The sequence below is a fragment of the Chlorocebus sabaeus genome, chromosome 22 (genome assembly GCF_047675955.1).
Source record: "Chlorocebus sabaeus isolate Y175 chromosome 22, mChlSab1.0.hap1, whole genome shotgun sequence".
Classification (NCBI taxonomy): domain Eukaryota; kingdom Metazoa; phylum Chordata; class Mammalia; order Primates; family Cercopithecidae; genus Chlorocebus; species Chlorocebus sabaeus.
The window spans coordinates 35,383,161-35,398,593 of NC_132925.1; the positions used below are offsets into that span (position 1 = coordinate 35,383,161).

The window sequence follows — 15,433 nt, forward strand, 5'->3', positions numbered from 1 at the left end:
GTTGGATATTTAAGTAATTACTTCTTATTTCTGGCTTGCTTATCTGTAATTTTTAAATATCAGTTAAAATTATTGTTTATTCGTCTAATGGATTTAGAAATTTCATTAGTGTCAACAAGTTAGTATAATGGTACTCTTCATTTTCCAACCAATATTCATCTGAGATTTTAATGTTTGTTTAAAAAGTAGGGATGTTCTATACCTTGGTTTCCTTTAAGACATCATAAATTGCAGAGCCCTCAAACAAATCAAAGAACTATTAAGCCATAACAATAAAGATTCCTGAAAAACTTACGGCAGCTCATGACACCCTTCCTACCTCTAATGTACTGCATTGGAATGTCCTCTTTACTTAATTCGTAGATATCAACAATTCTGTGTAAAAATGAAATAACTTTGAAATTCCCTCAGAAACATTTGAGTTCATTACAAAGCTTATTTGTGGTAAGGCTTAGTTTAAAAAATAAATCTATCTTTAGTGACTTTTATGAGCTGACTTTTTAGCCATTTAGATACCAGGATTCTTTTTCTGTACATTTCATCTGTAACTCACAGTTTTAGAGTGTTATCCTCACTTGAAAAGATGAGTGTAAGATCAGGTGTCTACTGCAAATTCCTGGGAAGTAACTGATTGTTAAAGTACTATGGTGTGGTTTAAGTGTATTTTCAAAAGGATTCTATATGGGTAGACACAGTATCCTTCCATTCAGTAGCATTTGTCTAGTGCTTCACAGAGGCACTGAATATTTTTAAATGAATAAATGAATGAAAATGCTGACGTGAAGCCTTATGGATTATCTACTACAAGTAAGTCCAAGCTATTCCAGGTCAGTCATGCAATAAAATTGGACTTGGAGGTAGGTGGGAGGGGAGAAGAGTTGAGGTCGAATACAAGCTGGGCCACTGCCTCCCTCACTTGCTCTGTGAATTTAGGCAAGTCACCTAACTTTTCAGAGCCAGGGCTGCCCCTTTTGGAAAGTGAAAGTATTGTGCTGAATGTGCTCAGTAGTCTGTGGTTTCTCTGGGCTTGAATGTCCTTCATCTTAAGTAAGCTCTTCTATTTCTAGTGGGGAAAGGGTCAAAGTGTTCTCAGAACCTGGGGCTACTCCACATAGCCAGTTTTGGGAAATGTTCTTTTCCTCCTTAACAAAATACACAATAAAATACGCTCCCAGTCCACTTTCCTTTATACTGTACTGTGAAAAGAATTTTACCAGGAAATAACCTGTAATTTAAGGAGTATTAATAGAATCAGTTAGAAATACAAAAGAAAGACACACAAACACAATCCAGTGCTGTCTAGCTTTGAACCCAGTTTTAACTTAAAGTATTTTTATTTATGGATGTCTCTGTTCCGTCACTGAAGTCTGCCCTCTTCTTAGCCTGGTTTCTTTCCTTCCCTTTCCTCCCCCCTCTTCTTTCATTTCTTCATCTCCTCCCCGCTTCCCTTTCTTCCTCTCTCCTGCCTTTCCTTTCCTTTCCCTGTGTCTGTTTCTTTACTGCTATCTGGAAAAACTTCTATTAATTGTCTTTTTTTCCCCCCAACTAATCTGTAAAATTTAGTTTTCCTAAATCTCTAATGACGAAGTCCAGCAGTTTCTCCAGGATGAGCTACCTGCCTGTGGAGTACTTTGCGCATCTTTTTGGGGATAGTCACTTATTTGGGTACCTGGCTGTTATAAGACTGTCTTCCCCTCTCTCTCCTAACTCTTGTTTTTCATGATTCTCCCCCTTTCTGCTCACTCCTGCTTCCCTTGAATTTCTTATACTTCTGGGTTGTTTAGGTGAGGTTTGTCTCACAATCTTGTCACCCTAGTCATAGATTCTGTGTTCAGAAGCTTAAATTCTGATTTTTTTGAAAATCAGAGTTGCAGATGCTTTAAAAAATTGAGAGAGAGAGAGAAAGAGGAGGGAGAGAGAAAATTGAGAGCCCTTTCTTTATCCATGTAGTTTCTTTCTTTATATCATGTAGACTCTCAGCTTCCTTCTCTTTGTGTTTTCCAGATTTTCAAGAGTTTCATCCCCCTGTGCCTTATGTTCATAAAGAAAAGACAGAGCTCTAAAATTTTAGCTTTCTTGAGTCACTAGGGAGCCTTTTGTGGACGCCTGCCCCTTCTGAAACAATTGACTTGTCTACTTTCACAAAGAACAGTATTTGTATTAAAGAACCAGTTGGCGTCAATACCCAAGTGCAGGTGTCCTAACATATAAGATGGTGCTTCATTCAGAAAACTCAAGATAGAGTAAAATAAATTATCAACATCTTGGCTCCATGCTCCATTCACAACTGTTAATTTTACAGGGTTATGCTTCCATCTCTGAGCAGAGAGCTCCTGGCAGGGACAGCTGCTCCCGTGTCTCAGATTGGGCTGTGCTCATCCCAGTAGGAGTCATCAAGAGCAGCAGGGTAGTGAGAAGGTGATAGTACATCAGAGAACTGAGTAGTGGAGGAGGGAGCAGGACGGGCCTCTCCAAAGTGCTTTTCACTTACTCCTTTAATCTTCGTGTGTATACATGCATGGTTAGCTAAGGAAGAAGGAAAAGTTGACTTGAATTTGACTGAGAAAATTATCAAACCTGCTTTTACTCTTACATGTAGCTCATTTTCAAAAATACTTTTGTGTATCCACTGGTATGTTGATGGTCCTATGCAGCAACAGATTTGTATGCTTGTCCAAAGAATGTCTAACAGTCCCACATCATGATTAGCAGGAGCTGGGTCAGTGGGGCAGAGCTGGTTTGACAGATGGAAAACTTGTCCTGAGTTGTTCTGTATTAGCTTACCTCCTAAACTGGAGCAAAGGTCAAGGCCAATCCAAGATTGAGAACAGGCTCTGAACATGTTACATGATAAACACTCTCTTATTAGTGGTCTTTTGAGGGAAAGTTGCTGTGCCGTTCTTTGCTGTTATTTCTGCTAGAACAGTGTTCACAAAAGTGAACAAAAGTTCAATGCTCGAAAGTTAAAGAAATTTAAGACTGGAGACTATCAGTAGGCATGTTGGGGCACCATGGTAAACAATGGAACTGGATAGAATTTTGTGTACTTGCCTACACAATTCTTTCTATGACCATACCTGCTGTTCCTATCCTCTGATTTAATTTTCATGTGGAAAATAGTCATTTGCAGCATATATTAAGCTACAAATGTTGCCATCAAAAGGTAAAATTCTATATGCTAGTCTCTTGTCTTTAGTACTAAGATGGCTCTGTTGATGATAATATGAACACATTTTAGGTTCCCAATTGCTTTGGGAATAAGGAATTGTGACTTAGTGAATATATGTTGCTTTTTCAAAAGGAGAAACAGTGTTTCCCATCATTTTTTAAAATTCAGGAATAATGGTCTTTTTTTATTCAGATTTTGAAGGTTTGGTATGTTTATTATTAATATTGGACCACATGCAAGAGAAAGTTAGATATTATTTTGTGACCAGCATTGTAAGCTGTCACATTCTGAACAAATCCCTTAAAGACCTGGAACTCATTTACATTTTGCATAAAATCCTGATGGGATTTATGGTTTAAACTTTTACTATACTCTTTGTCTTGAATTTATTAATTTCCTTATCAGGCTTAAAACTTGGGGGGAAAGTAGACTTTTGCATACTATTTTTTTAAACCATAAAGTTTTATACAAAGTCCTTCTCAAAAACCCTGAAAACCCTGTATCTTTCAGAGCTCTTTGATATAAACCTGGGGTGAATGTGATTCATGTTTTGTTTTTGTTTCTTGTTTGTTTGCTTTTTGAGACAAGGTCTTACTCTGTTACCAAGGCTGAAGTGCAGTGACACAACAACAGCTCACGCAGCCTCTACCTTGCAGGCTCAAGTGAGCCTCCTGCCTCAGCCTCCTGAGTAGCCAGGACCACTGGTGCATGCCACCACACCCAGCTCTGTAGAGATGGGGTCTCACTATGTTGCCAGGGATGGTCTCGAACTCCTTGGCTCAAGTTCCTCCTGCCTTCACTTCTCAAGGTGCTTGGATTACAAGTATGAACCACTGTACCCAGCCTGTAAATGTGATTTGAGTTGTCAAAGTACATCTAAAAAAAAAGGCTGGTTTAAGTTTGACGTGGAGCAACATTGAGCTGGGGAAAGGAAATACGTAGACAATAATGCCAGTGGCCGGATGCGGTGGCTCACACCTGTAATTCTAGCACTTTGGGAGGCAGAGGTGGGTGGATCACCTGAGGTCAGGAGTTTGAGACCAGCTTGGCCAACATGGTGAAACCCTGTCTCTACGAAATACAAAACTTAGTCGGGTGTGGTGGCACATTCCTGTAATCCCAGCTATTTGGGAGGTCGAGGCAGGATGATTGCTTGAATCTGGGAGGTGGAGGTTGTGGTGAGCCAAGATCATGCCATTGCACTCCAGCCTGGGTGACAGACTGAGACTCTATCTCAAAAAAAAAAAAAAAAAAAAAAGTTGCCGGTGATTCTGAAAGGTTCAAAGGACATTACTTTTCCCATACAATACTGTGGGAGAAAGATGAGGCTTGACTTGAACTTCCAGAGTACTGTTGAATTCTTAACTCCACAAACAGTGCCAGACACAACATAAATCACTTAATAAATATTTGTTGAATGCTGAGATTTAAAGGAGAAGAACATCACTGGAGCCCTCTCCTTTTTTTCCCCTCTTTTCTCCACAAAGGTTGAAAAAAATGATGAGGACCAAAAGATTGAACAAGATGGTATCAAACCAGAAGATAAAGCTCATAAGGCCGCGACCAAAATTCAGGCTAGCTTCCGTGGACACATAACGAGGAAAAAGCTCAAAGGAGAGAAGAAGGATGATGCTCAAGCTGCTGAGGCTGAAGCCAATAAGAAGGATGAAGCCCCTGTTGCCGATGGGGTGGAGAAGAAGGGAGAAGGCACCACTGCTACCGAAGCAGCCCCAGCCACTGGCTCCAAGCCTGATGAACCCGGCAAAGCAGGAGAAACTCCTTCTGAGGAGAAGAAGGGAGAGGGTGATGCTGCCACAGAGCAGGCAGCCCCTCAGGCTCCTGCATCCTCAGAGGAGAAGGCCGGCTCAGCTGAGACAGAAAGTGCCACTAAAGCTTCCACTGATAACTCGCCGTCCTCCAAGGCCGAAGATGCCCCAGCCAAGGAGGAGCCTAAACAAGCCGATGTGCCTGCTGCTGTCACTGCTGCTGCTGCCACCACCCCTGCTGCAGAAGATGCTGCTGCCAAGGCAACAGCCCAGCCTCCAACGGAGACTGGGGAGAGCAGCCAAGCCGAAGAGAACGTAGGTGAGCAACCGCGAGGGTCAGATGCAATGGGTGGATGGGGAGGGGAGTTGCTATTCGGAAGGCCAGGCCACCTGGGTCATCGAGGGAGAGGAAAAAGTCTAGAAGGTGTTTTCCAGAAATCAAGGGAAGCTGTGCTTAATTTCCCAAAGTGGCAGGACTAAGAGCTAAGGTTACATTCCCAAATATCTCCATGCCTGAGAGAGGACTCAGGCAGGTCTATGTAGCAGCCAGTACTAGAAGGATCTGGCAATTATCTTAATTGGATAGACATATGCAGTCAAACTAGATAAATCTGCTTTAAAAAAAGTATTCTGTGTGCTGATAGACTTAGTTTAATAAGTAATTACTGAGGCTACATATATTTTATGGATGGGAATTAGCTAATGTGATTATTTGGCTCCGGAAAATGCCTGGTATAAATACAGCCATCCTCTTCTTGATCCAGATTATCTAGTGTGTGAATTGCTGGCAGCAAAAGTATAATCTCAGACCACCCTTCCCTATCTCACATTATGTTTCTGGGCATGCTCTCCACCATCAGTTGGTGAGTAGTGTGTGTATATGTGGGTATGCTGAGAGAATGTTAATTGTAACATTAATTGGGGTCAAACATAATTGGGAAAATAAGTCTGTCGATGTTGCCAAAAACAAAAGAAAAACCCCAAATACAGACTATGTTGTGAAGTCAAACATAAATAATCATTTTATTATTGAAGACACAACTTTCTACAATATGCATAAATAATTGAGGGTTCCTATGATTACAAAAAGGTACTGGATTCTCTTCAGTTTGGAACTGTAACTTGAAAGTTGGAGTGTTTTCACTATTACTGCTCAATTGTGCAGAATTGGAATAGAATATTCCCAGAGCAAGATAAATTCAACAGAGCTTTGTCCCTGGAGACTAGATCCTTCCCTCACCCCCAACACATCCACAGTGGTAAAGGAGGCCAACAGTTTCTATGATCTTTCTCTAGTCTAATATGACCCATAAATACTTTCCAGCCCCAAAGATCCTCAAAGATAAAGTTTCTTCTGTGTCCATTTAAAAGATTGGGTTTACTCCTTTGGAAGTGCCTCGGTTTAACCAATGATGTTTGTCATCCAACAGTCCAAATACGGACTGAACCACAGTGTGCCCCTTGGGAGAAAAACCATTCCGTGGGAATGGTCTGAGAAATGTTTTGATATGTGACCATCAGATTGAGAAAGTAATGACTGGACATTTACTTTGATACACATTTCTCCAAAATCAGATACGACAATATGGTAGGTGGCATCCTAGATATTTTTAGGTCTACACTTCTTTCATCTTATCCCTAAATTTCTGTGAATAAGATGCCAGATCATATTAATTAACGTTGTTATTAGCATATTCCAGCTCTGGATAAATCATATGCCTCTTTTCATTTTGAATCTTTATTCTAACCACACAACTGTCCCAGGGGCCAGACATCGAGGTTTAGAAGATGGGAATTTTTCCCTGGAAAAGGTAAGGCATGTGATAAAAAGTGGGGTGTGAGTTTTAATTTACTCAGCAAAGCAAAATTTAACTACTTTTCTTTAGATTGAAGCTTTGAGCCTCAGATATAATGTCTGTAAATCACTTTGCATATAGATAAGTTACGTAATGTATCATTTTCATAAATCTTAGAAATTAATCATGCTTTTAAATACAGAACAGATCTGACATGGCACAGGCCATATTTTTTAACTGGGATTTCTAAAGTTGTGAGAAACAGAGACATGATGTGATTTTAGGTATATGCTTATGATTTGGGTTGATAGAAGGATTTCTTGAATCAGTAAGAAGTCTAATATGTATTTTAAAAGAAATTAGGTTTCATTATTTTTCAGGTTATGATAACTCCAAATGAATTAATGAAATATTTTATGTAGTAAGTTGTCAACAAATGTCAAATAGTGAATATAAATTGATGAAATTTAAATTATAGATAATAATTTGTTCACTCATTTATGTATTTCTCTTGCATATTTGCTTATTCTGTTCATTTATTTGATTAAAAATGTGTCTGGCCAGTGAAAGCAAACAGCACTCTTCTCTGCCCTAAATGTTACAGATTCTGACTGAAAAATATCTTAATTAATCAGACTTTATCGTGTGGATTCAAAGGTGATTGAAAAAATAGGTGAAGTTCAACTTGAAGGTAATCACAAAGGGCAATTTTCATTGTTTCTTAGAGGTGGGTAGGTATTGTCCTCTTGGTTAGGTTCAGAAATGCTGCCTGTCATTTCTTTCTGGATTGAGGTATCTGTTAGCCTTGCCTGCTCTATGTGACAAGCACAAATTACCCCGCTGTGATGAATCTCATGGGATCACAGAAGGTAGAGGTGACAAGGATATCTATCACATCATATCAGGTCCAAATTCCCAGGTGCCCTGTACTGCATTTCCTCTTTCTTCCACTGTATTTCATTTTAACCTGTGTTAAAGTAGCAGCATTTTCCACTGGGCTGTACTGTTTGGAAATGTGTGGCTACCATGGGTTACTTTAGGATTCTACAGCTGCCTGGAGGGGCATGGACAGACAGTCTAAGAGGGTGCAATAGGGTAAGGGGCAAAATAGGTACAAAGAGAGAATTCAAGAAAATAATTTCTGTCAGTATCAGGCTTAAACATTTTAGATCAGATATGGTTATTACTTTAATACCTATGGAAACGTTGCAGGAATTACAAATGTTATTTAGTTTACTTCTTTTACTACTTACTACCAACCTGTTTGTTATGGGGGGGATGTCATTTGTATTTTGATCTTTGAAGTTGGTTGATTATTGTCATTGTTTTAAATTCTCCAAGTATGTCCCCCTCGCCCTACTTTGCCACTCTGCCTGCCCGGCTCTTTATGTGCCTTGAACCAAAACATTTCAGTGCACCTCTGATAATGATTCCTTCAGAGGGAGAGGAGGATTTAAAACATCTGTGGGACACTGCCCCATTCAGTCATGAGTAGAGAACTTTCAAGCCCCCTTTAATGATTATGTCCTTGGGGTCTCCTGCCGAGCCATGTCACTGTGCTCACTGGCTCTCAGTGAAGGAATTCTCTGTTATGTCTCCTCTTCTCCATGGTAGCCTATTGATTTTCCCCAACAGAGGACTCTACTGTGGTCATATTCAGTGATGTGGTACTACCAAGGTAACCTATCCAGAAGGCTATCAATCAGTGATATTGATTGGGTGACTGCCACAGCGTCCTTGACTGATGCTAGTTGGAAGTGGAGTTCTGAGTGACTTCAGATGTTCTGTATGTTGATCTTGGCTGCATTGTATTTTCTTTTTTTTTTTTTTTTTGAGACGGAGTGTCGCTCTGTCGCCCAGGCTGGAGTGCAGTGGCCAGATCTCAGCTCACTGCAAGTTCCGCCTGCCGGGTTTACACCGTTCTCCTGCCTCAGCCTCCCGAGTAGCTGGGACTACAGGCGCCCGCCACCTCGCCCGGCTAGTTTTTTTATTTTTTATTTATTTATTTTTTATTTTTTTCGTAGAGACGGGGTTTCACCGGGTTAGCCAGGATGGTCTCAATCTCCTGACGTCGTGATCCGCCCGTCTCGGCCTCCCAAAGTGCTGGGATTACAGGCTTGAGCCACCGCGCCCGGCATGCATTGTATTTTCATGGTCTCAGTACATCTTGCAAATTGATGCCATCAGTAATGATCAAGAAAAGAGGGAGGAATTTCCTTTTGCCATTCCCTGAATAGAAAAATTAACTTAGTGTCTCCCTACCTCTCTTCCTCCTCTTTTTTATCCTTCCTTCATCCCTCCTTCCTTCCTATTCTCTCTCCTTTTATTCTATTCTTCCTTTCTTTTTCCCTTCTCTTTCTATTAACTTTCTTCTGTGCTAGGTATTCGAGTCACCAAGATGAGTAAGATATGATCCTTTGGCCTCATGCGGTGACTCATGCCTGTAATCCTAGCACTTTGGGAGACCGAGGCAGGAGGACTTGAGTCCAGGAGTTTGAGACCAGCCTGGGCAACAGAAGGAGACCCCATCTCTACAGATGATAGAAAAAATTAGCAGAGTGTGGTGGTGTGGTCCAAGCTACTCTGGAGGCTAAGGTAGGAAGATCACCAGAGCCCAGGAGATCAAGGCTGCAGTGAGCCATGATTGTGTGCCACTGCACTCCAACCTGGGTGACGGAGTGAGACCCTGTCTCAGAAAAACCAAACCAAAACAAAACAAAAACAAGATATAGTCTTTTGACCTTAATGAATTCTTACTTGGTAGTAGAGGTAGTATGAAATTCAGGGAATGACATTGAAAACAATCATATTTATAATATCAGTTAAATTCTGCAATTGGTATGGGGTATTCTCTCTACCAATGCACTTTGGACAAAATATGAATGAAGCAGTGCTTCAGGGGCCAAGATGCAGTCTACTACTTACTATAAAAATGTTTTATAGAATGTGTGTCCTGATACTCAAATGATTAACAAAGAGAATAGAAGCAAAATTTATAATTTCTAGAATGATAATTATTTGTAAGTAAATGAAATACCCAGTGCATATTTCTGGATTAAAAATTATTTATGTTTTCCAGAACAATAGTTTCCCTAAGGTCCAAGGTAACCATCTATTTTTCAGCTTTCCAAAAGATAGGTCCACTTCTACCAAGCTGTGTGTCAGATGTGAGACTTTCCAAGGATATTTACACTTATTTGGCAGGGTGCCTCATGAGCAGTGTTGATTTGAAATGTGGTTTCAACCACTTCCTGAATTTATACACAGCTCACAAAGAATGAAAATTTTGGTTGTGGAAGTCCATAAATGCTGTTTATAAAACATGGCACCCTGTCAGATACTCAGTGGTATACCTCTTAAATACTGTTGATTATTAAGCTTTCATGGAGCACTTTCATATTGCTAGAGTAATCATTTTTATTGGCTTTTCTTGACAACAGCCCAATGTCATTTGATAACATTTTTCTTTCTATTTTTATATTCCAAGAATAGGGACAAAGTAAATGGGTATTCTGGCCACACATACAGCCAGTGACAAAACAAGGATCAAACTGATAGAACTCTAAATCCTCACCATAGCTGTAGCCCTACAGTTCTTTCTCTCTATTAAGGTGTTATGTTTATCTCAGTTTCTTCATTTTCTTTTTTTCTTAGCTGTTGTGATGATCTGATGCTATTGGGAAATACCAACAAGGACCTTACTAGGACATTCTCTGTCCTACCTGCCCTGTAATATAATGAGGGGAAAAGATCTTTGAACTGAAATAAAGAGACCAGGGTTCTAGTCTCAATATTTCTACCAACAAGATGAGAGATTTTAGGAGAGTTATTGCTTCTCTGGACCTCATGTGTATCATCCTCAGGAAAAGGGACTACTATAGTTGGTTTTTAAGGTTTTCTTTCAAGAGTTAAAATATAAAAGTCTAATAATAGGTGGCACTTAATGAGCATTTATTAACTGCCAGGCACTGTGCTGAGTGCTATGTGGGGATTATTCCATTTAATCATCATAACCTCTCTGTGGTAGTAACGTAATAGTGTAATTTTCCCTTTCCTTTTTACAAGGAGAAATCTTAGCTTTAGAGAGACTATGGCACTTAATCATTGTTGACAGCTAGCAATGTTGAACTAGAAGCCTAACTCTGAGAGTCTGAGAGGTCACATGCTGAATGCTGACACTTATCCAAGTGATATTCTGGAAGAAACAAAGAGAAGAGAAATGTCTAAGGACCCCAGCAATGTGTTATAATATAAGAACATCTCTCTTCTTTGGATAATTGGATACTCCAGACTCTTGTCTGGGAATTATTAGGGATAGCATTTACAGATGGGTATCTAGTAACTACCAAAATTCCTGATCATAATTCCCTCACAGCCCTATCACCCCAGAATTATTGGGGATATTAAACTAGTTCTGAGTCTTAGATTCTTATTTCAAAAACACTCCAAGTACTGTTTTATTAGACCTGAGAGAGCTATAAAGATCAGTTGGAATTGATTGTTCTTAACAGGTGTATTACTGACTCCATCAAATACATCAGTTATTCCAGGAGGATCTGAAAATTAAAAATTGAAATTTTAATATCTTAATCAGGTGAAAGTCATTTTATTTATTGTAGGCAATTGATACCCTAAGTTTAGCTTATCAGAATTAGTATCATTTTTATATTCTTGTTTAGGTCTGCCCCCCTTTGCAAGAGCATTTCCAAAGGATCTGGTACCTTTATAACTAAAAGATTAAAGAATTTAATAGAAGAGATAAATTAGAGAGCAATCATTAACTTTTTTTTCTTTTTTTTTTTTTTCTTTTGAGACAGAGTCTCGCTCTGTTGCCCAGGCTGGAGTACAGTGGCACGATCTTGGCTCACTGTAACCTCTGTCTCCTGGGTTCTAGTGATTCTCCTGCCTCAGCCTCCCTAGTAGCTGGGATTACAGGCGCCTGCCACCATGCCCGGCTAATTTTTGTATTTTTAGTAGAGACAGGATTTCGCCATGTTGGCCAGGCTGGTCTCTAAACTCCTGACCTCAGGTGATCTGCCTGCCTAGGCCTCGCTGGGATTACAGGTGTGAGCCACTGCGCCTGGCCTTTTCATTAACTCTTTAGTTAAAAAGAGTAAGTAGAAAAAAGACAAGATGAAGGAATGTGTTACAGAGTCACAGGACTCAAATTATTGAGGCCATTCATTCATTCTTTCATAGCTTATATTAAATTATTACTATCACCTCATAAAAGAAGCTGAAAAACAGAAAGACATGTTCCTCCTCCAATTTTAAAGTTGTGAAACTATATTTGGAACTAAAAATTAATATTTCTTAAAATATAGACTATTATTCAGATATTAATACACATTCATAAAATATTTTTCATTTTTCTCTACATACATGTGCACACAAACACACACACACACACACACGACAATCTTGCAATGGTAGACCAGGGAGGCATCTTTAAAGTGGGGGACATATGGCTTCTTAGCCAACCATCCTCACTTTTCCATAGTCCTTTATTTTCTTAACTATTAGATAATGGGCCTAAGGGATGGGGTTGATAGTAGAGAAGTTTAGATAGAGAGGCAAAGAATCTAGGAAGAGTCAATTCTAAGAAAGTTTATTATTAGACTAGGGACCCAGAAGACAGCAAGAATATCTCAGTAAAGGTTTGTAACCCCATCTTACACTTGAGATTGAATATAAAGAGTTGAAAATGATGTTTTCTGATATGACTGGACTGCTGATTTATAATCCTCCTAACCCTGTCTCTGGATGGAAAACTCTAGCTGTAATAGCTACAGTGGCTATAGCCTATAGACAGCCATCATTTGCTATCAGCAGTTTCACTTCCATCTTACACTTAATTCAATATCAGTGTATTTCTATATGCTTTTATTTCATTAAAGTAATTAAACAGCTTCAAGGGTTAATAAAACCTTGGATGCTTATGTAGAGCAGTGGATACATCTGATAGACATCTGATAAGCTTTTTAAAATTTCGTCAGTAGACTGTCATTAAAACATAAAGTATTATGTGGATAAGCTCATACAAGCCTCTTCCAATTCTTTTTTTTTTTTTAACTCTACGTTCACAGTAGTTGGATCTTTGACGATTAGTGAAATTGGCTAACAGGCCTAAGTGTCTGAATTGAGCTATCGAATGTCCTGAGAAAAGGTAGTATGGAAGATATACAAGTTAGATGTGATTACTCAGCAATCCTCACACTAATCTGTAATCTCCAAATCACAAATTAGAGGATTATGAGAATTAAAATATTTCAGGGTGATCATCTCACACCCCTGTACTTGGAAGGGAAATTGTAGTCCTTAACGTATCTTCAGGGGAAGAAAGGATTCTAGGAAGGCTTTTCGCCTTTCTTTGTAAATCATACTCAACATAAATGTTCTATCCTGGTGGCACATACACGTGAAATAACTTTTGAAGGCTACCCTGTTTTATTTTGTTTTTCCAGTATGAGTGAGTAGAATCTTTTGGAATTTGGAATAGAAACAAGAAGCCATTTACCTAAAATGGTCCCTCCTTACTGGGGCATGATGAATGTGTGTGTCTCTCAGATAAAGTGGAGATGAACATTTCTGTAGCCTTGGAAGAAATGTTCTCTTCTATGGTGTATGACAAAATGAAGAATATAATTTAGATATGTTTAAGCACTGTATCCATGCCTGTAGTATACCCTTCTGCCAATTTCCAGGCACATACGTATACACTCACATTCAATGTGTAGGGAAAGGGCTGCCCAGGAATTTAGACTGTAGGGAAAATCTGGGAGAATGGTAAGTTCCACATTTTTTTCACCCTTCAGGCCCAAAAGAAATAGAGAATGGCTCCAGGAACACCACTCGTCTCTCTGAGGGTGTGTGGGAAGAGTAATGGTCCTTTCTTGGCTGGTCATGTAATCAGGGTATGTTTGTGAACCTACAGTGGGTTGGGGAGAGCTAGGAGTTGGGACTAAAGTTATCTAAGATGAAATTTATAGTGCCTAAAAATTAAAACCCTGGTTTGGCTAATTAGGGGAACATTATCCAGGAAGAATTCTTGGTGTAGAGGTTGCCTCAGCTGAATCTTAAAGGATAAAATACATCCAGTGAAAAGGGATATCATTTATTTAAAAACTTCAGAACCCACCTTTCATTCAAATTAACACACACATATAAATAAATTGATTCAGGTCATAATTTTGCAGCAGCTTTTTAACCTTCAGTGGAAAAAGTAGCTTCATGTCTGTGTTGTTTATTGCATTTCCTGTTGTTTATTATTGCATTATGACAATAATTTGAATGAATAATATTATGCCGTAGAGAAAATCCTAAACTGACCCAGGAAAATGAATACAGAAGCTCACTGGAAAGTTCCATTGTTACTCAGGCCCATGTCATCCCTGAGGTTGCCAGATTTCAAACCATTTAGGGCTTCATAGACCAGTGTGAGCGTTTTGCATTATATTCAGAAACATATTGAGAACTAGAGGAAGTCAAGGCTGCTTCCTACTGAAAGCAGGTGATTAATTTCACTCCAGCCACATGAATGACCTGTGGGTGGCCCTTGCCAGTGTGTGACAGGAACACCCAGGGAAGAAATGATCTGCCAGGTTCCTTGGCTTCTTTTCCTCATCTGACACAATTAAGTAATCTTTGCAAGGTGTGTAAGAGTCTACTGAACCTGCTGTTGCTCCACTGTAGGGTGAATTGTTAATGTGTTCCCAAACCAACAATGTTGGGACGCAGACCAGTAAGCAGGCTTTCCCACTCCTTAGTGCAAACGTAATTTGTGTACAGCCTGTGGGCTATTCAGATTACAGACCATGAGGGACATTGCCGTGGGAGGCTGAAAGGATTCTTCCCCACACAAAAACTGCAACTTAAAGTCACCCTCATGTATCTGGTAAAAAGACAGAAAGTGCCCCACTTTGTGAAATTCTATTCCAGTTTAAAGGGCTAAGAAAGCACAGAGTTCAGTAATGTGGTTTCAGCATTCTCCCCATTGATGTAATCAAATCCTTTTAGAAGGAAAACCAGTGGTGGAAGATTTTTGATTTCCTCCTTCCTCTTCCTTTGATACTGGTGGTTTAATTATAATAGATTCATAAGAGAACCTGGCCTCTATGGGAAGATACGTTAGTTTTATTTTTCTTGCCACCAAGGTGTAAACCATTCATTATGATTTTATCAGATATCTGCAGCGGTGTGCTGGTAAACTGGCTCTCCAAAAAATAAAACAAAACTCTAAAAGCTTTGATTTGTAGTTTTTGCCAATTTCTATGGTATAAATACTCCCATCCTAGCTGATTTCAGGCTACCAATGTGTTATTTCCAAATAAGCAGTTGGGAAGAGGTGCTAATATCTTGCTCTCAGCAGCCAATGTTAGTCAGCTCCAGCATACCCCAAATAATTATATTTTAGCAATTTGATTAATTTTATTTTGATAATTCTAAAATACTAGGAATAGTAATTATCAACTTCCAAATAATGTATCAGTATAAAAGCATATAAATATCCATTGGTAAAACCACATAGTTATGTACATATATATGTGATCGCATGAGAAGTATTTTCAACATTCAGTCTTTTCTGTTGAGCATTGTACATTTGTTAAAGGTTAAGGAAAAAAAGTAAAGTTTAGAATTGGTATTCTTATATTCAATTAGAAAAACAATTGCTACTGAAGGAATTCGTACATTGTCCTCAAAAT

General features: G+C 39.2%; 1 protein-coding gene across 1 annotated transcript in view; it reads left to right on the top strand.

Annotated features, from left to right (window-relative positions):
• The window catches only part of GAP43 (growth associated protein 43), a 98,642-nt gene that overhangs the window by 48,332 nt on the left and 34,877 nt on the right, over positions 1-15,433 (top strand). The window contains exon 2 of the mRNA XM_007985735.3: positions 4,657-5,254. Within this exon, the coding sequence (XP_007983926.1) occupies positions 4,657-5,254 (598 nt within the window). The remainder of the gene's footprint in view (positions 1-4,656; positions 5,255-15,433) is intronic.